The sequence below is a fragment of the Euleptes europaea genome, chromosome 4, assembly GCF_029931775.1.
Source record: "Euleptes europaea isolate rEulEur1 chromosome 4, rEulEur1.hap1, whole genome shotgun sequence".
Classification (NCBI taxonomy): Eukaryota; Metazoa; Chordata; class Lepidosauria; order Squamata; family Sphaerodactylidae; genus Euleptes; species Euleptes europaea.
In genome coordinates, this window is record NC_079315.1 from 105,368,283 (window position 1) to 105,391,884 (window position 23,602).

Sequence of the window (23,602 nt, forward strand, 5' to 3'; positions counted from 1 at the left end):
TCCAACCCCTCCCCTCGAAGCCATCTTTTTTTTTTTGTAGTTTGAAAATGCAGGGCTAGCAAGAGAACACTGAAATACTAGGAGGCTGCTTATTTTGTCAGTTTCACAGCAAGTGTCGGTCAGTTTCAGACCTCGACCAAATGGAACAAGCTTTTTTTGTTTATGAGTGCAGGACTAGTGAAAGAATGCTGAAATAATCACAAACGACCTATGTGGCTGCTTATTTGGTCAGTTTCACACCGAGTATGTCTGCCGGATTGATCAGAGCTGAGCTGATGCGCGGCCCTCCACTTATATGTGTCCTTGGTGACCACTCTTCCCTTGGTTCAGACTGGCGCATGCAGAAATTTACTCCGAGTAATCCCAAGTACTCCGGAAATTTATTTAGGGGGTGGGGGGAAGCTCCTGTGCAGAGTGATTTGAGAATTCGACTGCAAATACTGTGCATCAAAAGAGCAGCATATCCAATGGAAATAACCTGTGCATAAATGGCCACAGTCTTTATACTACTTTCTTTTTGTGCAAGGGCTCTAGCACGTGCAGAAATCTTCCATCGGACCCATCCCACTATCCTTAAAAACAGCAGTTTGTTAGTCTTTAAGGTACCAATTTAAAGCTCTTTTAATTTTGCTGCTACAGACCTAATATGGCTAAATTATAGGAACCGTTTGCCAAGAGGAATTTCAAATTTGAACCTTGGAATGTTAAGTATGTGGTGGGAAAGAACTGAAAGATGAATTATAAAATCGATTTTACTAAACACCTTGGATAAACATTTGTTTTTGTAGTGAAGAACAACATATTCATGACATCAGCATTATTGCACAAGGGCCCTGATGTGAATGCCACAGAAAAAGGTAAGCATATTTATCACAACATAGCAGAAAATACACATACACACACAACTGAAAGTGAAGAAAATTGACAAAGAAGGTTATAGAGGAAACAAAATATGTTTTACCACATGAGATTTTCTTACCGAGCTGTTCTGGTCATGCACTCTTTCTGTGATATAGATGTCCATAGGAAGAAGCCGCTGATTCCTGCAAAATTAGACTATATTCACACTAACACTGGCTGTGTCTACACACTGACAATTCTCTGTAAAGAGTCTTTTTATCCCTCAGAAGTATGGCTATACTCTTTGCTTATGTAAAAGCAGATTATGTCATTTTCGCATTCTAGATTAGTACTAGATTAGTATTCTAGAGTATACGCAGTATCTGCCAAAAAAACAAATCAGTGGTTATAGATCAAATCAAGCCTAAACTGACCCTAGAAGCTAAAATGACTAAACTGAGGCTGTCGTATTTTGGTCACGTCATGAGACGACAAGAGTCACTGGGAAAGACAGTCATGCTAGGAAAAGTTGAAGGCAGCAGGAAAAGAGGAAGACCCAACAAGAGACGGATGGACTCAATAAAGGAAGCCACAGCCCTCAATTTGCAAGATCTGAGCAAGGCTGTCAAAGATAGGACATTTTGGAAGACTTTCATTCATAGGGTCGCCATGAGTCGGAAGCGACTTGACGGCACTTAACACACACACACATATGCAGTAAGGTAAAAGGTAAAGGTCCCCTGTGCAAACACCGGGTCATTCCTGACCCATGGGGTGACGTCACATCCCGACGTTTTCTAGGCAGACTTTGTTTACGGGGTGGTTTGGCAGTGCCTTCCCCAGCCATCTTCCCTTTACCCCCAGCAAGCTGGGTACTTGTTTTACCGACCTCGGAAGGATGGAAGGCTGAGTCAACCTTGAGCCGGCTACCTGAAACCGACTTCTGTCGGGATCAAACTCAAGTCGTGAGCAGAGCTTGGACTGCAGTACTGCAGCTTACCACTCTGCACCACGGGGCTTAGAATAAAATTGTTCCAAAACATTATCCTCAGAATTCTTCTCTATGAATTCCTGAGGTGAATATTTTCAGACTATTTTGTGTTTTGCATTATCATTTGACATCCAGAGACAATTTCTAGTACAGTCCGACATTTTATAATGGCTGACCACTTGCATTCAGTAGCAGTCAAATTTGGGGGGGGGGAATATTTGGTAGCCATCGTGTAGTAATAGTTATTTAGCAACAGACATGAAGTAGCAATCAACATTTGATAATATTGACAGCTTACCTGAAACAATATTTGATGAGATTTGAAAAGATGTGCTATAGGAATCAGTATTTAATTTGTGAAATGTTGGTTGTAAAATGTTGAGGGCAAAATTTTCAAAATCATCTTTACTGTTTGTTCTTTCAAGGTCTTTCATCGCCAGCAGTTCAACAGGTTGTTTTAAGGCCTGCCATTTTACAGCCTCCACAAACTCCTTTGTGTAGAGAAGTAATGAATATAGGTATTGAAAATGTTCTGGAGGATGAATATAAAGCAAACACTGAGGTAAAGTGAAGTGTAAATATGAACAATGAGCTCCTGTTTTTCTATATCACAAATGAGTATCAATATTTTATGGAATAGGTTTTTATACCCTGGCTTTCTTGGGGAGTTATTTGTTTCTTGGATGTCTATAGATGATAAAAAAAAAGAGTCTGTTGCTCTTGTAACACTTATGGGGCAAAGTGAATTTTTAACATGCTTGTTAAGAGGAAAAGCCAAGCTGCACTTTCTGAAATGTTCCTTCCATACAGTTATAACAGTTTGCTTCCCTCCTGCCTGTTGAGAACAGAAGTTAGGTTATGTTAGGAATGTTCTTGTTAGTAAAGATGTACTTCTTTTTTTTAAGTCACCTTACTTATTGTGGATTCCTTTGGCATACTTTCCTAGAAAGACATTCCATTGATGATACTTCTAAATAAATATTTCTGAGGACTCGGTTAGAAAAAATATTGGAGAATCATGATTGGATCTCTCATATGGAAGTGCCTATAAACTTCATTTATGGGAAAACACATGTTCTTTCACATGTATGAACACTCATAGGTTTATGAGGTGCTATGCTCAGGTATAAGAGAATAGCATCAGCCACATGTATATATTCTGCATACACATGGAAGCTTTGGGAACGTTGGCATCCACAACTATAAGAGGCCAACAGATTACATGGCTTGCCTGGTACGGCCGTTCACCAATAGACAGCTCAGAATTACCTTCCTCTTAAGGAATGTGTTTTCCTACTTCCAAAGATCATAAGACCTAGTGCTTGCTTAGAGACAGCCTCAGGCAATCTCTATAGGCTGTTCTAATGAGATATTGGAGTATACAACCAGTGTACAGTGAATCTACGTATATTGTAACACCCCTGACCAGAGGTTATAAACGTTGTTGCAGTCATTGGTTCTCGTAGGTTATCCGGGCTGTGTAACCGTGGTCTTGGTATTGATATACCAAGACCACAGTTACACAGCCCGGATAACCTACGAGAACCAATGAACTCTGACCGTGAAAGCCTTCGACAATATGTTGTTGCAATCCTTTGTTCTGGTGTGTGAAGTGTCCTGCGCATTTGGGGCAGTTCTCACCCGGTATGTATATCAGGCCTAATAAACGGACTGCTTTGAAATCTCAACCTCCTACTGTGTTATTGTCATTGGAAATTAATACAATAACACAGGCACACTTCAATATCTTTAAAGTTTTATAAATAGCAGGCATGGGGGGGGGGGCAAAATGGGACTGGAACCATGGCTTTCACTCTAGCTTTTTCATGGTGCAAATCACCCCTCCCGCTGTTGTGTGGGTCCCACTAGGGAAACCTACACATTTATGTTTCAGAGCAAGTAGTAATTCAGGAGAGGACACCAATTTTCATCAGGAAGATGATACAAGGGCAAAGGGCTTCCCTTTCCCTCTTTAGCCTGCCTAGGGTTGCCAACTACAGCTTGGGAAATTCCTGGAGATTTTGGAGCAGTGCCTGGGGTGGTGTTTGGGAAGGGAGCTCACTTACGTTTCTCCTAGACTCTATGATATACCACAGAGTCCATCCTTCAAAGCTGCCATTTCCTCCAGAGAACATTTCTGTCCTCCAGAGATTTTGGAACAATTTCAGGACCCACCTGGGAGGCTGGTAACCCTAACTGCAGACCAATCCGTCTTGGAAGGGGAGCGTAGCCGCCATTTATAGGAGTGTTAATAGCTGGGGCAACCAATCACAAATCTATATTGATTCATCTAGTTTGACCTAAAGAGCTACTGTAGGGTTGCCAGGTCCCCTCTGGCCACCGGCAGGGGAAGAGGGGTAGGGTTGCCAGATCCAGGTTGGGAAACTCCTGGAGATTTGGGGATGGAACTTGGAAAGAACAGGGGCCTCGGTGGGATACAATGCCATAGAGTCCACACTCCAAAGCATCCATTTTCTCCAGGGGAACTGATCTCTGTAGTCTGGAGAGGAGCTGTAATTCTGGGGGATCCCCAGGTCCCACCTGGAGGCTGGCATCCCCAAGCTACTGTGTGAGGGGGTCTGGTGTTGTCTGTGCTTGGCATGCAGAAATGAAACAGGAGCCGTTTTCCCTCACCTTCTCATGTAACTGTCGGGAAAAGCTTCAACTGCTATATTTCTGTGCCTCAAGCTATCGGGCCAGCAAAAAAAAGGGAAAAAAGAAAAGTAGCATCTTTAAATGTTAGCTGAGGAAATGCTTACAACTCAGGTACTACTTCTATGATTGCCATCTTTTTCTTTTAGACCTTCTAGGTTATTAATATTTGTACGACCAGCAGAAACGCAACAGGCAAAGACTTTTTTCTAGTACGCAGATACATTAATGGGAAAAGCGTCACTGCCTGAATTTCTGTCGGCTGTGCAACTATTGTAGGAAGAAAAGCTCTGCCTGGAAAAGAAAAAATTCCCTAGGCTTTTCTCTTCTTGAGTAAATAGTTCCATTAAAATAAGAAGCCTTCTTGTGTCGGTAATGTTCTCATGTGAATATGATGTTGCAGATAACTGTGGTTTACTTTTCTGTGGCATTCTGTTTGTTCAGAATGCTGCCGTTTTGAAATAATTGTGATTTACATTTCTAGCAATTATGTGTGTTTGTAGAGATGAAGAGAATTAAATCCTGTTGATCTGATTAATTGTTCTTAGGAATCTGAAGAGACTCAGGCCCTCAGGAACGGCTCAGAAAATGCAGTACACTTTTCAGACCCTGAACCAATGGAGTAAGTTAACTGGAATCCGTTCTTTTTGTGTCTCCGGAAGAAATACAAATTAACCCAGTGTTCTAGAACAGGGATCCCCAACCTTTTTGATCCTGTGGGCACCTTTGGGATTCTCACAGAGGGGGGTGGGCACAACCACTAAATGCCCACTGCAGGAGGCAGACCCGATCACAAAGAGGCCAAGTATACACAGAGAGAGGAAGCCCAATTGCAGAAGACAAGAGGAGTAATTTGTTAGAATATACTGGGGAAGAGGAGGGAGAGAATCAAACCAATACTCTGGTGGCAGCTGCTGCTGCTGAAATGACATTATTTTAATCTGCACAGCCAAACAGATTTCCAGTGGCTAATCAGAAGCCCTGCTGGGCAAGAGCCTTACCTGTCCATGGCCACCTTCTAAAAACCTTGGCAGGTGCCAGGGAAGGTGTCAGCTAGAGTTGCCAACCTCCAGGTACTAGCTGGAGATCTCCTGCTATTACAACTGATCTCCAGCCGATAGCGATCGGTTCCCCTGGAGACAATGGCCGCTATGGCAATTGGACTCTATGGCACTGAAGTCCCTCCCCTTCCCAAACCCCACCCTCCTCAGTCTTCTGAGAGCCAGCGTAGTGTAGTGGTTAAAAGCGGTGGTTTGGAGTGGTGGAGTCTGATCTGGAGAACCGGGTTTGATTCCCCTCTCCTCCACATGAGCGGCGGAGGCTAATATGGTAAACTGGATTTGTTTCCCCACTCCTACACACGAAGCCAGCTGGGTGACCTTGGGCTAGTCACACTCTCTCAGCCCCACCCACCTCACAGGGTGTCTGTTGTGGGGAGGGGAAGGGAAGGCGATTGTACGCTAGTTTGATTCTGCCTTAAGTGGTAGAGAAAGTCGGCATATAAAAACCAACTCTTCTTCTTCTTTGGTTCTTGTAGGTTATCCGGGCTGTGTGACCGTGGTCTTGGTATTTTCTTTCCTAACATTTTGCCAGCAGCTGTGGCAGGCATCTTCAGAGGAGTAACACTGAAGGACAGGAAACGTCAGGAAAGAAAATACCAAGACCACGGTCACACAGCCCGGATAACCTACAAGAACCAATGAACTCTGACCGTGAAAGCCTTCGACAATACTCCTTCTTCTTCTTCGCCCCCAAAAACTCCCAACAGTGGTGAAGACAGACGTGGCGGCAACTCTAGTGTCAGCAGATGCCATGGCGCTTATGGACCCAGTGCTGGAGACCCCTGTCCTAGAACCTATTCCTTTAAATGTCTTTATCTGGGATGGCCAGTTGAGTATTGGGGTGGGGAGGAAAAGAGATTTTCACAAGGGGGATAAGAGTCATATTAAGGGTCAAAGGCTTTCTCTTGCATATATTGAAGTTTACATTGTAATAACGCTTCAACATCACCTTGTACCACCATTGTGGTTGCTTCTTATTTATTCATTTAGATATTTATACCTTACTTTGCTCCCCAGTGGGTACCCACAGTGGCTTACAAGTTCTCTTGGGGTTTGAAAGGGGGAGTGTGGTTATGACAATTGCTCTTGTATTTATGGAAACCACCCATCTCCAAATGTATATTTTTATTACTTATTTTGCAAAATCTTAAATGGCTGCCCTTTTTTCCTTATTGTTTGTTTTAGCAACCAGCTAGCTGAAAGCAAAACGTCTTCAAGTGAAAAACATCTTAACTTTGTGTTTGGAGAAAACATAGTAGAGAGAGTTTTGGTAAATACATTTTTCATCTCATTTTGCAAAGAACAAAGAAAGAAACAAAACTCCCCAATTAACTCATAATATCTAAGAAGCAACATATGTTGTCCTAATTTTGCAAACACGTTTTTCAACCACCCTGATTTTTTAAATGATGTAATTCTATAATTTTAGCTACTGTGTTTGAAGTTGGGATATACTTACTTGCAAGGATGTTAAACGATTAATTCAAAACCTGCTGCTTGTAAGTTTTCTGAGACCTAGATGGAAGCAATTCGTTTTTAATTAAACATCTTAACCACACTTGGATCAATAGTGAAATTGTAGATAGGACTGCCAACTTTTGGCCCCTGCAAAGGGAACTTTGTTTCAGATTTCTATAATCACAGTACCATTCATTATATTGCTTATAAAATACCCCATCCTATTGACTGCATTGATTTACACTGTGTAATCCGCCTTGAGTCTCAGTGAGAAAGGACTATTAATAACACAAATAAATAAATAAATAAATAAATGCCAAGAGCCACTGATTTCAGCAAATAGCAGGTGGTGATCTCTTTCATCTGCTATAAGACCTGTGAGAATAACAGCCCATTCCTGAAGAGGGGGGGCTGAAAGAGGTGAGGAGGCAGTGTGATCCCTGCAGCGGCGTAAGTGCCGCTTATGCCATCCAGATGGGCAAATATGGCAGCATAGGGGAACTTACACCTCTGCAGGGAAGCCGTGAGGCAGGTACCAGTGCGGCTACTGCATTTTTCCAATGCAGGGCCTCGCGCCGGCGTTAATGGGAGTGTTCCCAGGGGAGCAGCTGCCTTTAGGCAGCTTCCTATGCACTTTTGGGCAGGGAACGCCCTCTCTGCCAGTACTCCAAGCCCTGTGGAACACTATGGAGCAGTTCCATGGGGCTTGGAGGAAGGGGCAGGTTTTTGGCTTCATGACGGGTCTGGAAGCCGTTTAGGAGATGGCGCAGCCTCGGTGTCCCCGGGCACTGCCTAACCACCACCCCCCCTCAGGAATGGGCTGCCCCTCTTATTGTCGCCCTTCACAGAGAGACTTTGATGTCAAGTTCTGATCTTGTCACAGTTATTTACCATTCTGTACGTTTCAAAAGACTCCTATGATTTTTAACTCTCAGTCCCTGTTTCAAGAAGGAATGCTCTTCATGGCTTGCATTTGCATGCAGTGAATTCTATGCCACATAGGGGTGCCAGCTTTCAAACCGGCCCCTTCAAGCTGTCCCTTAGCATCAGTTTGATCTTCCGGCAGTTATCAGCCAATGTTATTTAACCTTGTGCCATGAAAAGTTTCAGCTGACCATGACCACTCATTAAATCTCTGTTAAAAGGATGGGGGCCCTGACCTGGATGGCCCAGGCTAGCCTGATCTCATCAGATCTCAGAAGCTAAGCAGGGTCAGCCCTGGTTAGTATTTGGATGGGAGACCACCAAGGAATACCAGGGTTGCTATGCAGAGGAAGGCACTGGCAAACCACCTCTGTTAGTCTCTTGCCATGAAAACCCCCAAAAGGGGTCGCCATAAGTCGGCTGCAACTTGACAGCACTTTACACACACACACAAAAGGATGGGGCATCCTCCCTCCCCCTCCAGCTTTAATGCCACAGCATTATGACAAAAAGACATTTTACAGTGTGGTTAAAATGACACCAAACTCTATTTCCACAGGGCCTAATTCAATGGGACTTTCTCCTGTGTAAACCTCCTTCAAGTCAATGTGGAGAAGAATTTTCCACTGGACTGTGCCTGTATATTGTGTTTACAGGATACTTACAAGAGTTGCATGTTAACCTGATCAATTAAAATCAGAGAACTAAAGTATAATGATCACCCAGTTTCTATCCCCAGTGTGTGTCCTGTGGTGCAACTTATTCCTGCTTTTTCTTAATTGTAGGTGTAAACATGTAGACGTTTGACATGCTTCAATATCTCTCTTTTCATTTCTTCAGTTGTAATGTCTTTCTGCAATTTTCTTAGAGGCCTGAGCAATTTCCAGAACTTCATTCTGCAAGTGAGTCACATAATAGTGAAGAAGACGCCACATTCACAATAGATTTTCCTACCAGTTCTTCATGGGCAAGTAGGTGTTTGCAAACAGTATACATTTCACTATCTCACCTATTTGTTTCTTTAGGATAATGTCTTTTATTATTGTATATTGTGTTTATAGGAGCCCTGTGGCGCAGAGTGGTAAGCTGCAGTATTGCAGTCCACATCTCTGCTCATGACCTGAGTTCGATCCCGACAGAAGTCGGTTTCAGGTAGCCGGCTCAAGGTTGACCTCCATCCTTCCGAGGTCGGTAAAATGAGTACCGAGCTTGCTGGGGGTAAAGGGAAGATGACTGGGGAAGGCACTGGCAAACCACCCCATAAACAAAGTCTGCCTAGAAAATGTCGGGATGTGACATCACCCCATGGGTCAAGAATGAGCTGGTGCTTGCTCAGGGGACCTTTACCTTTTTATTGTGTTTATGGTTTTACTGTATCTGTTGTTAATGTGTGACCTGCCTCAATCAGCTCTCTGGAAAGGCAGCTTGTAACTTCTCTAAATTAATAACGTTATTGTGATCAGTATTCAGAATCTGAAAGCCGGTGTAACATGGTGATTAAAGTGCCTGACCTGGACTGGGAAGACCCAGGTTCAAATCCACAGTGAGCCATGAAGCTCAGCAGTGAGCCGGTCATATTCACCCTAATTCACTTCGCAGGGTTCTTGTTAGGATAAAACAGAGGAGATGAGAATCTTGTTTGCTATTTTGAGCTCCTTCAAAGGATGGCATAAAAATGTGGTAAACGACTAATCTTGAGTGAAAAGCTTCATTAAATCCCCCCAAAACCTCATTAATTTTTCAATATCTATTGTATTTCAATACGTTTCACATATTTTATGTACGCCCAAGGTAGCTTTTATTAAACTTTTCAGACTATCTTTGGCTCAGAATTAAGTTAGGGCAATTTTGATATTGCAAGAATTCTTGTAAGAATCTTAGTATTTTCTATTATCTTCCTTTTCCCCAGCAGCACCAAGTGTTGTCAAGAATACAACACTAGTAGAATCAGCTGCTGCTTACACTTCTAAGAAACCAACACAGCAATATTTATTAGATAAAGTTGAAGTTAGTACTGGAGAAGAAGCAGAGCACAATGTGTTGCAGGTATGTCTTTCCCTAAGGCCTGTAATGAGCATTTCTACTATATTTATTTAGGAAACAGTGCTTACAACGTATTGGAGGGGAAGGAGAGGAAAAAATATATGGAAACCATCATTAAAAGAATCAAAGTGGTTAGAGCAGTAACCCATGCAGGTGAAGAAAGAAAAACAAAGGAGAAAATCAAAGATAGCTGGGATTTTCAAGTCTTTTTGCTTCCGTATTCTGCTCCTAATGCTCCTTATTCTGGTGGTCTCCCTACACAGCTATCTCAGTTTACAGCAGACTATAAGCCAGCGTGGTGTAGTGGTTAAGAACGGTGGTTTGGAGCGGTGGAGTCTGATTCCCCACTCCTCCACATGAGCGGCGGACGCTAATATGGTGAACTGGGTTTGTTTCTCCACTCCTACACATGAAGCCAGCTGGGTGACCTTGGGCTAGTCACACTCTCTCAGCCCCACCTCACAGGGTGTCTGTTGTGGGGAGGGGAAGGGAAGGTGATTGTAAGCTGGTTTGAGTCTTCCTTAAGTGGTAGAGTAAGTCGGCATATAAAAACCAACTTCTTTTTCTTCTATATTGATAGAAAGTTCAAATAGTTAGTGAGAACAGGCATCAGCAAGTCTATGTGGTCAACATTTTTAAAATCTTTTTTTTTTAATCAACATGCTCTGGAACAGCTAGCTAATTCAAATTATTGCATACATTTGCAATAGTTCAACTACAATTTCCTTTAAAAAGAAAAGAATAATGCGACATTTTCATTGCATAATAACTAATACATGACACAGATTTTTTTTAAACCTAAAAAATATGCACTGGTTAACCATTTCCATTACATTTTCACACTTTAGATCAACTGCAAGATGTTCTTATTTAATAAAGTTTCTATGTCCTGGATTGAAAGAGGAAGCGGCTCTTTGAGACTGAACGACACGTCCAGCAGCCAGCGTGGGATGCTACAGTCACGACTGGGTAGGCATTAATTTCACCTTTTCCCGTAGGCAATTGTTAATGCTGACCATGTTAAATAAAAACAAAACAAAGGGCACATTTAAATATAAAAGCCACAGTTCATCAGTGTATATGATGCATGTGCTTCAATGGAGTGTAAATGTGGCCAGATAATGTGCCCATCAGAACCCTTTACAGGTTGAGTATCCCTTATCCCAGGGGTGGTGAACCTTTATTCCGCCAGGGGCCATTTGGATATTTATAACATCATTCACGGGCCATATAAAATTATCAACTTAAAAATTAGCCAACCAAGCCCCAAGCAGGCAGCTGCCCCAGATGACTCCCCCCCCCCAGCGTGGGCAAGCAGGCAGGCATCCAACGGGGAATATGTTTCTCCATGACCTGGGTGGGAAAGGGCTAGCCCAGTTTCTTGGGCGGTCCTAGCAACTCCATAGCTAACGACTCTTCTGCAAGGGGGAAAAAGGTTCCTTTTCTCGGCAAAACAAACTCATATCTGCCTTGAGTAGAGGCTATTCCTGTCTGCGGGAGGGGGCGGATCATCAGTCTTAGATCCTTCTGAGCGAGAGATCTGCCAGGACCCATGAAGGGCCAGACCAAATGATTTCGTGGTCCTTAAACAGCTCCCGGGCCTGACGTTCCCCACCCCTGCCTTATCCGAATATCCAATATTCTGACTGATCCGAAAACCGGACTTTTTGAGCCGGCATACAGGCATTACTCACACGCCCTTTAATGGTTCAATGTACACAAAATTATTTAAAATATTATTTAAAATTTAAATATTTAAATTTAAACATTTAAATTTAAAATTTAAAATTACATTCAGGCTATGTCAGCGCATTCCTGAGCTCTTCGGCCGAAAGAGCTCAGGAGGCACAAAAAGGAGCTGCGCCAGCCTAAATAGGACGGGCGGCGGCGGCCATCCCACTTATGCTGTGCAGAGCGGGCCAGACGCCGGAGGGACGGCCCGGACGCTGGCAGAGCCGCCCAGGGACGCCGACTGGGCCTTCCGCCGGCGTCCCACTGGTGTAAGGGCCCGCAACGGTGTCCCGGCATCCCGGGGGGGGGGGCATTCCCGGGGTGTTCTGGGGGCGAGGCTGCCTGAAAGTGAAGTGCCTTATTAACTTCATTTATGGGGAAAACATATATTCTCTCACATGTATGCATATTCACAAGCTAATATAAGATACCATGCTCATATATAAGAGCTTAAGCATCAGACACATATATTCTGATACATATGTAAAGACACTATGCATGATGGGTTCAGAGATTCACTAGTGTGAGACCTGGGTCAGCCTGACCCAGAACCATTTCTAGTCAGGTGCAAGTGAGATCATTCTCTTCGCTGGTACAGCAAGGCCCCTTAATGAGGCCTGAAGCTTTGATTTAAGACAAGAAGTGTCAGCCTTAGCTTTCGTTTCTTCATTAAGATCATATAATCATTCGGTAACGCCTTGAAGAGCACTTTCTATTGGACATGCAAATAGTTGCTTATATGTCTATAATGGTTTATTGGGCAGTTGAGTCTTACGTGTGTATTACGCCTCTGTAACCACCCATTATCGAAGTCTATATTCATGCTTGTAACCCTTTGATGTGTGTGTGAATTGTCCTGCGCTTCAGGCAATTTTCACCAGGCGTTTTGTGTATTGGCCAATAAAACAAACTGCTTTGAATCATTCAACTTCCTACTGTTTTATTGTGATTGAATATTGATACGATAAGACAGGCTTATCAAAAGCAACCTCCTGTCCCCTTTTAGCAGGCACAGCGAAAAGCCCCATTTAAAAAACAAAAAGGCTTTTTTTCGAGCTTTCGGCGGCTGGGAAACGGGTTAGGAGGCGCCGCCACTCATGTGGAGGAGTGGGGAATCAAACCCGGTACCTATTCTGTGGGTGGCCCAGTTTTACGGTACTACGAATAAGGCAACAAACCATCAAGTTTGCTGTTAGAAGGAATGAAAAGTTGGAGGCCCATGGGTAACTCTGAGATAGGGTTGCAGACTCCAGGTACTAGCTGGCGATCTCCTGCTATTACAACTGATCTCCAGCCGATAGAGATCAGTTCACCTGGAGAAAATGGCCTCTTTGGCAATTGGACTCTATGGCATTGAAGTCCCTCCCCTCCCCTCGCCCTTCTCAGGCTCCACCCCAAAAACCTCCCACCTAGGGTTGCCAAGTGCCCGGTGGTGGCGGGTAAAATTTTGTAGCGCTAAAGTGAAGATTTCAGCTTTACTGCCTGTTTTACTGTTCAGTTTCTCTTGATTGTAGTCATGCGGAATCAAGGAAGTATGAGACTCATTCTGAACGCTAAACTCTTTACCCAAATGATCATTCAGAGAGCAAACCGGAAGAGTCTGTGCATCACAGCAACAGATCTGGAAGACCATTCTATCAAGGTGTTTCTAATACAGGTGAGACAGAAATTAAAAAGACTTAAATTCCTCTATCCAAATTAAGTGGTTTGCTTCAGGGCTCAACTTAAGTGTCACTAGTCCAAATGTAACCGCCTGACTTTTTGATGAATGAGCCAAAGTAAGTCTGCTGATTAAATGTTTAAGAAAATATGGCAATTTAACTGTGCTGATTTAAACGTTGACCTGACCTGGATGGCCCAGGCTATCCTGATCTTGTCAGATCTTAGCTGCTAAGCAGGGTCCCTCTCCAAAGGACAGTCCATTTTAATATGTTGAGCCAATGAGAGGACAGAAAAAATTTAGGGGTAAAGTGATTTGTGAGTATCCCTACCTCCACTACTGCTCTCCTATTTGCCAAGCCATGGTAATATGGTTTGGGGAACGTTAAACAGGTAGCCTCACTCAAAGGCCATTTATGCTTGGTAATTAGCAGCGCGTTCCAGGCTGACGCGCCCAGCATATTTTTGAGTTTTTCACACTGAACCGTCATTCAGAAAGTGACTGCGAAGCCGACACATACCTACTTCGCATTTCTTAGGAGCCCCTTTAACACGACCTTTTGTGTTTGCTCCGCCCCCACACCTAAGAATCCCCTGAAGGAACCATGCAAAATGACAGCCACGCATTAGCTATGCAAATGGCGGTTGGCTAATGAAGGGAGCAAAGGAGCAGGCAAGTGGGGTGTGTGTGGCATTTCTCCTTTTGTGTCAGGACCGTGAACAAGCATTTTAAAGGTAGCATTTTTAAAAAGAGCTTTGAGCGAGCATAAAAATTGACCCTGCATAAATGGCCAAAGATTCTGATTCTTAAAGTTTGATTGGATTCATATACTCACCACCTGGGGGCGCTGTATGCACACTGGGAAGCCTGTAGTCTATCTACATCTGTAGTCACATCTCCTATTTAGCAAACCCATCTTGCTCAAAAAAGGGGGAAAGGAGGGTCATGCAAATTTGGGTATACGTGCTTATGGATAAATGTATGTGCAACCTGACATAGCCCTGACTTGGATGGCTCAGGCTAGCCCAATCTCTTCAGATCTCTAAGCTGGATCGGCCCTGGTTAGTACTTGGATGAGAGACTACCACGGAAGTCCAGGATTGCTATGCAGAGGCAGGCAGTGGCAAACTACCTCTGTTCATCTCTTGCATTGAAAACCCTATGGGGTCGCCATAAGTCAGCTGCAACTTGATGGCACTTTCCACCATATAAAACATGTGTGACGTTGTATGCTTCCAGTCCTATGCTGTATGTATCACCAGTTCCCTTGCTGGATAGAGCATGAGCCAGTCTGAACTCCTCGTAGAATTGTGCCACAAGTCTTTGATTCAACAGCATATAAACAAATCAATAACTTGCAGCCATAGTAGTTAAGTTTATGATTCTAGAAAAACCTTATTTAGTATGCTAAAGATAGACAAAACACATTCAACTCATATTAAATAATAAGTACTATAAGCTAAAATATAGGTGTAATATCTTGGAGAATCAATATCAGTAGTTTAACATAGACCTTTAAGAAAATTAGGCATGGTAATCTTTCTACTTTAATGCAGATTTAAATATTAGTTTAATGGCTAATCTTAAATGTTTACATAGAAGAAACTAAGAAGTAATAGTTGACGGTAGAAACTAAAATCGTTTGAATAGATGGTCAGTCTAGGATAAAGTAAGGCACATTTGGTGCTATGTTATGTTGTGAGTTATGTAGTTAGGATGTATGTTTTGTCGTATTTTGTATGTCTTGTATTAGTAACAATAAGTTCAAAAATAACAAAAATAAAAGTAAAAAAAACACTTTTCCAACGTGGGAGTTGTTTGGGATCTCTTTGTTCAACTTTTTGTTAATGAACTGGACAATCAGTTTCTAATGGACCTATGCCCCCCCTTTTGTGTATGTGTGTTGCGCAGGCAAGTTCAAAAGACATTAGTTCTCTGTATGCAGCGATCCATCATCGCCTGGTGGCACTAAGGAGCTTTGCTGAACAGGAATGTGACGCAAGCCAGGTGGAGCCGGAGCAGCTAAACTGTGATAGCGACGAGGAAGATACTGAAAAGATAACTCACATGAAGGGTAATGAATCAGGTAAGCCGAGCTTTCTTTCTGCACGATCAGGCAAAGCCTACCCAAGCCACACGTTCAAAATAATATAAATACTCTAGTATGAAACTGATCGGGACTTTTAATTAATCTGTCATCCAGTAGTCCTTACAATTAATTTATTTCATTGATTATTTCCACTTATTATCCCACTCTCCCCGGCCAAAACCGGGCCCAGAGCGGTTCACAAAAATAAATACCCCATTAGATCAGTAAAAACTTTTAAAACATTTTGAAATAGCCCTATAAAATCATATAAATATCATCCTAATTTACCTAAGGCACCTCTAAAGGGTGACAAAACACAAACTTCAGTAAGGCGAGCAGATGGAATAAATGCAGATTGAATAAAAAGATATTGCCACAGCGGGGAGGTCAGGGAGGCCAGCATTAATATATAGGGAACCGTAGCTGGCCTCAACCATAGGCTTGGCGGAATAGCTGTGTTTTATAGGCCTTGCGGAACTCTCTAAGGTCCCGCAGGGCCCTGGTCTCACTAGAGAGGCTATTCCACCAGGCAGGGGCCAGGGCAGAGAAAGCCCTGACCCTGTTCGAGGCCAGCCAGACACTCCTCGGGCCGGGGACCACCAAAAGATTGCTATTAGCTGAAAGAAGAGTGCTGTGATGTACTGTTGAGCATATCGTTATGCACTCCCCATTTCCTTAGGCAGAAGGAAGTTCCAGGGATAGCACTATCCCTAGTGTATCTGTGTTTTCTTTGGATGAGAGGGCACTGGAAACTCAATATGTCTTTGCGGTACGTGCATTTATTTATTTATGTTGTTTATGGTCAGCTTTTCTCACTGAGACTCAAGGTGGATTACGCAGTGTTAAGTCACATGCAATCAATATGGTGAGACATCTAATAACCAATGTAATAGGCCTAGGATTACAGAAATCTGAAACAAAGCATAAATAGTAGCTATGATATGTTAAACAATGCAGAAAATGGTAGCAGTGAGAGCAGGATAATACATACAGCAAAAAGATACTACATCGTTAGATTTCAGTCCAGTAGCACCTTACAGACCAAAAAGATTTTCAGGGTATAAGCTTTTGAGAGTCCAAGCTCCCTTTGGATATGTAGCAGTGTAGTATATGTAGACTATAGTTCTCTCACCTGGATAGCCCAGGCTAGCCTGATCTCGTCAGAGACTGGAAACTAGGCAGGGTTGGCCTTGGTTAGTAACTGGATGGGAGAACACCAAGAAAGTCCAGGGTTGCCATGCAGAGGCAGGCAATGGCCAACCACCTCTGTTCATCTCTTGCCCTGAAACCCTACAAGGTTGCTAGAAGTCAGGTGAGACATGACAGCAATTTCCACCACTGTCTACAGTCCTGGTGCCTTTGGTGAAAAGGCCTTTCAGCATTGGAGTAGATTCACCATCTGATATTGGACAGGAAAGAACCAGCACCACCCTTTCTGCCAGTTTCCTCTCTCACCTTTTTTAGTCATTATCAGTTTGGCACTTCTACCATGTATACTGGGAAAGGGTACTACTACAAGTGATCCTCTTGTTCACATGTATGCTCACTTTTTTGCGTGCGCAGGGCAGCATGTGCACTTTCCAGATCTGGTAGGCACAAACACTGTTGGAAAATACATGTATTTCCCTTATTCGTACAAAATGGTGAAAGCACATACTCAGAGGATTGTGCTAGCGCACTCTCCTGGTATGCAGGAGTGCCACAATGACTGAAGAGGGCTTCTTTATTTTCTTCCAGACTCCAAATTTCTGGCTGTTCTCACACACCCCTGACTCCTCAGCTGGAGCATGCCATCTTCTCTCAGTTATGGCCAATTCTCATATGAATTCCTCAGTTATCAGAAAACTGCCTCCCAGCCTTTGGCTCCCACTGATGGGGAGTTGCCCGAGAACCCTTCTGGTAACAAGTTCTTATTTATGCATTTATTTTGGCAAAAATGCCACCGTTTATACTGCTTGTCTTCCTTTTCCACTGTCACCTAAGAGCATTATTGAGATATTTTCTTCTCTAAACAGAACGTGATCTTTTTGTTAGACTATAAAGGGCTTGCATTCTTGTTTGTTTCCTTTCGTAAGCTTTCAGCATCTTAAAATAATGTGTGAATTTGCAATCTCTTTCTTTTTCCACTGGCGGGGGGGGGGGAATGTTACAAAAAGACAACAATTGTTTTACTTGCTAGACTGTCTCAATTTAATTTAACATTCCTGATATAGTGAAGCACTGTGGATTGCAGCTACCCAACTGCTGGAAGCTGCTCACTTCTGAAAAATTGAATGTATAAGGGAAGTTCAAAATCCACTTCCAGTGCTGAAGAGCTGCTGTTCCAAGAGGAAAGCAAAAAGGACCTTTACAGACATGCAAACCTGTTTGCATGCCAAAATAGACTTGGTGGTTAAGCACCCATGCAATTATTTTTTTGGGGCGGGGGGGAGCTTCTCCTGCTGACTTCTGCATGTTACAAAACTGTTAAAGGCATAGAAGTTCTGTTCCTAGTTTGCAACCTCCGCAGTATACACATTTTTTCCAAATTATGATACTTGAATTGAATAGAGAGGTGGGGCTGCACAGTGTGATTGATGTAAGTAGGGTTGCCAACTCTGAGTTGAAAGATTCCTGGAGATTTGGATGCAGAGATGGCGGAGTTTGAGGAGGGGAGGGAACTCGAGAGTAGGGTTGCCAGGTGCCCGCTGGTGGCGGGCAAAACCCCGGCAATTTACCCCTCTGCCTGCCAACCACCTGAGGGTCAGTGGGCAAATGTGCACACGCGCGTACATACCGCGCGCACGTCACTTCCAGGAAGTGCCGCCTCGGGGGGGGGGGGGCTTATATCACTCAAACTCTTAGTTTGAGTGGTAAAGGGCCACTTTACCATTCAAACTACCACTTTACCATTCGAACTAAGAGGTATAAGGCCCCTTGAGAGTCGGCACTTCCAGTTCTAAACCGGAAGTGGCGCATGTGCGTCAGCGCACGCGCGCATACGCTCACATTCCCAATAGCAGCCGAATAGCCTCCCGCCGGAAGAGAGGGGAGACCTGGCAACCCTACTCGAGAGGGATGTGAATGCAAGAGTCCACTCTCCCGAGTTGCCATTTTCTCCAGGAGAACTGATCTCTGTAGTCTGGAAATCAGGTGTCATTCCAGGAGAACTCCAGCCCCCACCTGGAGGTTAGCAACTCCTAGCTGCAGGCTCAGCTTGCATGAAAGATAATTGGAATGACAGAGTCAGAACAAATAAAATAAAGTGAGAAACGTCAGAGGGTAGGGTTGCCAGCGGCAGGAGGTTTTGGGCGCAGAGCCTGAGGAGGGCGAGGTTTGGGGAGGGGAGGGACTTCAACGCCATTGAGTCCAACTGCCAAAGCGGTGATTTTCTGCAGATGAACTGATCTCTATCAGCTGGAGATCAGTTGTAATAGCAGGAGATCTCCTGGAGGTTGGCAACCCTATCAGAGGGTCTGCCAAGGTTTCTTGATAAGAGACGGGGCCGGGGTGTCCCGCAGCTACCTGGAGATAAAACTATATAAGAATTCAGACCATCAGGATGGAAAGACTCATCAGGATTTATATGACTGCACTGTTTTATACATGCACGTGCTTAGAAGATGTTCTGTGCAAACCCCATTAAAACAAACACTTGTGCTATAGCGTGAGTGATCCCCAAGGCTCATGGAGTCAGTTATCTTTGCCCGCTGACCCTTGAATGTTTTCTCCAAATCATGGGTCAGAGACCTTTGCTTGTCAACATGATTGTTTAACTTGCACATCAGCAGTCTTTACTCAGATTGGATGTTACCTTTAGCTCAGTAAACAAACTGCAGCCTTTTTATTAACCTCCTCTGGAAAGTCAGAAAGGATGGTCAAAACTGGTATGCTCCAGCACAAGAACTACAAAGGAAGCCTTTAGCGTGAAAATGCTGAATTCATCAAGACGTTTGGCAGTGTCTACTAAGGGCTTAACAAGGGCTTGGGGTTCCTCAGCTATTAGGACTTTTAAATAGCTTAACAAAATTAGCAAAACTGAATCATCACCAATTACTGCTGTTATGAACAAAAGTTGTGGTTTTCTTTATTGCATCTGAATTTTACATAATTATGTCTCACCCTGTATCTTTTGTATTTCATGAATCTTTCACCCTGCTTTTTACAACTTCTGTTTCTTTATAAACACACTCTCACACACACACTCACATGTATCTATATTATGATACAGATAGATATAGATATATAATTAGGGTTGCCAGGTCCCTCTTCGCCACCGGCGGGAGGTTTTTGGGGCGGAGCCTGAGGATGGTGGGGTTTGGGGAGAGGAGGGACTTCAATGCTATAGAGTCCAATTGCCAAAGTGGCCATTTTTCCGCAGGTGAACTGATCTCTGTCGGCTGGAGATCAGTTGTAATAGCAGGAGATCGCCAGCTAGTACCTGGAGGTTGGCAACCCTATATATATATCCCTGGTTAGTATTTGGATGGGAGACCACCAAGGAATACCAGGGTTGCTGTGCAGAGGAAGGCACTGGCAAACCACCTCTGTTAGTCTCTTGCCATGAAAACCCCAAAAGGGGTCGCCATAAGTCGGCTGCGACTTGAAGGCACTTTACACACATAATTACATATATATAACTGAGGACCCACCTCATGCATGTGATGAAGTGGACCTGAGTCCATGTAAGTTTTCTGCTAGAAGATGTGTGAGTTTTTAAGGTGCTGCCTATCTCCTGTTGCTGCAACAAAGGCTACTCCTTTGGAACCGTGTTCGATGGTGTTCTTGATCAGAATTTAGCTGACTTTTTCTAAAGATGTGCTTCATATAGCCACTTGAGAACCACTTTATATTCAAGACCACAATTCTGGTTTGCTTATTCTTTGTGGACCGCTACATTTTTCTTTTCCCTTACGGCAAGCATGGGGGAGGATGCTTAAAACTTTGTCTGAATAAAAACCCAGCGGCCATGTTTTGTTTCCTAGGCTATGATCTAAATACAGGGGGATGAGTCTGTGTGAACAAATAGCTAGGGGGGTTTCATTGATGTTTCAAATGCATTGCTGAATAGGGAAACATAGCTTGTCTCTTCAGGATGTAATGGAAAATTCAAAAGTAACCTCTGGCACTTTCCTCTGTTAAAGGACTGCAGTTGATCTAAAAGATGTACAAAAGGGGTAACAGTCTGAGTGAGGCCTTTGAAAAATTGGCAGGCGTGAAAGGGCAGTGCGCACTACGTGTGCTGAGTGCTCAAAATTCCCCCTTGCTTTGTTCTTGAAAGTTGTTTTTTTCCCCCAGTTTGAAGAGTTTAACTCTTTGAGCAGCTCCAGCTTTGTACTAAGAACTGTTCTATTCCTGAGAATGCATTGTTATCTTCCTTGGTTATATTCAGACTTTTCTGATTTCATTAATGATCTATGTATTGTCAGTCTTGGATGGCACATTTTGCATTATTTAGCTGTATCACAATGAGAAAATCCAGCGTGAAACACTGCCCAATAGCTTACAATGAAAATTTAAGACACTTGCTCTGTTCACAGAAACACATCTATGGGCATGGACTTTCTGGTTAAGGCTTCCTAACTCTTATGATCAAAAATTCTGGTTCCTGCCGGTGCCTGGAAGAAGAATGCCGAGTAGGTCTGGGGAGGAGTCAGGGAATTAACAACCTTAACTTTTGGCAGGCTTGCGTACAAAGTCCAGTTCAAAAGCTATAAGTCCAAAGAGGAAAAAAATTGGACTTGTTCCACTCCACCCCACAAACCAGGGTTATTTACTGGTTGGCTGGCACCTTTATTTATGGCCACAGTCCAGCTATGTTATGGCTAAGGCTGCAACTGCATGCGTTCTTATTTAAGAGTATGGCCATTTGCGCAGAGCATGGTCTGTGTCAATTTGCATAGGCTCTTTGAAGTCCTTTGAAACTAATAGGGCAAGTCAGTTTGTTTTGTTCTATTTCTTTCAAAGATACCCGGTCCCAGCTACCTTTAGCCCAGTGTGGGACCAGCACACACAGGCCAGCTCAAAAGACAGTTGAGCATGCGCACTAGCTCTTGGATGTTGGCCAGATAGAAACATTTTTCCCATGGAAAATGGGAAGGCACTTGTTTTTAAAACACTCTTCCTAAAAACAATCAATAGTCCTACACTTCATTTTATGGTGATGGCATTTATAAGTTCATTTTGTACAGATACCTTTAGTATGTAGCAGATATTTTTTTACTTTGACTTTGAAGAAGATGCAACTGAATTCAGTTCCACCAAAATATCATCATCTTATCCCGCAAAAATGCATCAGTCACAGACTAATGTTAAGCAAGTCTGCGCCACGAATCTCTCTTTTTTCAATAAATTGACACTAAACAATGCTAAGAAGAAGGCTGTTCTGAGCACCATTTTTGGTATTAACGCTCAGACTTTAATTACAAGTGGAGCCTGAGGAGGATGGGGTTTGGAGAGGGAAGGGACTTCAATGCCATAGAGTCCAATTGCCAAAGCGGCCATTTTCTCCAGGGGAACTGACCTCTGTCGCCTGGAAATCAGTTGTAATAGCAGATCTGCAGCTACCACCTGGAGGTTGGCAACCGTAGTGTCAGGGGATAGGGGAAAAAGAATGGGAAATTGCCCAGTGTGAAATCTCCATCACCACTGTAAATGCCTCTACATTCACAGAGGCAACAAGTCCACAACAGGGAATTGCCCCCATGTGGAAGCTCCACGGCTGGCTTTAAGAACAACCTTTTTTTTATTAGGATCCTCATGTTAAGGCAAGGGGTCTTTAATTGTTCCACTTTCAAATTAATGTATCAGAAGCCTATGTGGCTGAAAGCACAGGATGGACATCTATGAAATGAATAAATACACCTTTAACCTGCACCGTTTCCCTAGAAGCCCTACCCTGAGCTGCTCTTAGCCCTAATGGAGAAAAAGAGGCCCATTTCTATTGAAAACACCAACCTGGAGGAGAGACTTGAAACCCCTTCCATCTCAGTGTTCTGCCCCCAAACCAAATCACCATCTATGGTTGCTTTTTAAGGTGATGCTAAGAGATCTCAGTGTAGTTTGGCTTTTATTCTGAAGTCCCTGGCTTTTCCGTACTCCCCCCCCACACACACACACACACTTTTGTGCAGATCTCTAGTTTAGTTTGTATCTGAATTTTTTGTCTCTAGTATTTATGACAATTAATTTTATTTACAAGTGATTCAATATGCTTGGTAATTAGCAGCACATTCCAGGCTGAAGGGCCCTCATATTTTTTTGAGTTTTTCATGCTGAACCGTCATTCTGGAAGCGACTGCAAAGCCAGCACATACCTGCTTCGCATTTCTTAAGAGCCCCTTTAACGCGACATTTTTGTGTTTGCTCTGCCCCTGCCTTGAAGAATCCCCTCAAGGAAGCATGCAAAATCACAGCCACGCGGTAGCTATGCAAACTGTGGTTGTTAATGGCTATGCAAACGGAGGAACGAAGGAGCAGGCAAGTGTGGGGGGTAGAATTTCTCCTTTTGCAGCGAGACCGTGAAAAGGCATTTTAAAGGCCACTTTTACAAAAAGAGCTTTGAGCGTTTATCAAAATTGACCCTGCATAAATGGCCAATGTGATTCAATGGATGCAGATTTGTATTAAATGTCAAGTAACCAGCAGCTTTGCTTCCTCCTCCAGATCATTCTCGATGGACCCGCAGACAGTCTGTGCTATGCTTGTGACAACGAACTACCTCGAATTCAAGCAATAACAATGGAAACTCTCTCATCTTATTGAACTATCCCTATGTGATCTCATGGATGTGAGGAAGTTCTGTGCTTTTGCTTTATTATTAATGAGGCCAAGACGACCTTTTCCAAGTGGACATTAGAAGCAATATTATTAAGGATATGTGAAGATGCACTTTAAGGATTCCAATCGTCATTCCTTTTCCTTGGCTGGAACAATCCCAGTTCTTTGAAAAGTACATTTTTTTAAAGTTTCACATTTTGGTATGAATCAGCTTTAAGAAAATTTTTAAAGAAAAAGTTCATCCCAGTCCAGCTTCATTCATCACATTGATGGAATCTATAATTTTGTCTATGAATTATTTAATGTGTTGTTTCTAAATAGACTTATCTATACTGTGGCAGTTTGTGAAAATCTGCATAAAATCCACTTTGGACATGATTATAAACATTTTGTAA

At 43.2% G+C, this 23,602-nt stretch overlaps 1 protein-coding gene across 1 annotated transcript in view; it reads left to right on the forward strand.

Moving 5' to 3' along the window:
• RANBP3L (RAN binding protein 3 like) overlaps positions 1–23,137 on the forward strand; it is a 46,717-nt gene extending 23,580 nt beyond the window's left edge. Inside the window, exons 6-15 of the mRNA XM_056849062.1 lie at positions 789–857; positions 2,257–2,393; positions 5,032–5,105; positions 6,730–6,814; positions 8,795–8,897; positions 9,839–9,972; positions 10,818–10,938; positions 13,215–13,357; positions 15,272–15,446; positions 23,094–23,137. Of these exons, the coding sequence (XP_056705040.1) occupies positions 789–857; positions 2,257–2,393; positions 5,032–5,105; positions 6,730–6,814; positions 8,795–8,897; positions 9,839–9,972; positions 10,818–10,938; positions 13,215–13,357; positions 15,272–15,446; positions 23,094–23,137 (1,085 nt within the window). The remainder of the gene's footprint in view (positions 1–788; positions 858–2,256; positions 2,394–5,031; positions 5,106–6,729; positions 6,815–8,794; positions 8,898–9,838; positions 9,973–10,817; positions 10,939–13,214; positions 13,358–15,271; positions 15,447–23,093) is intronic.
• Positions 23,138–23,602: the final 465 nt, after the last annotated feature.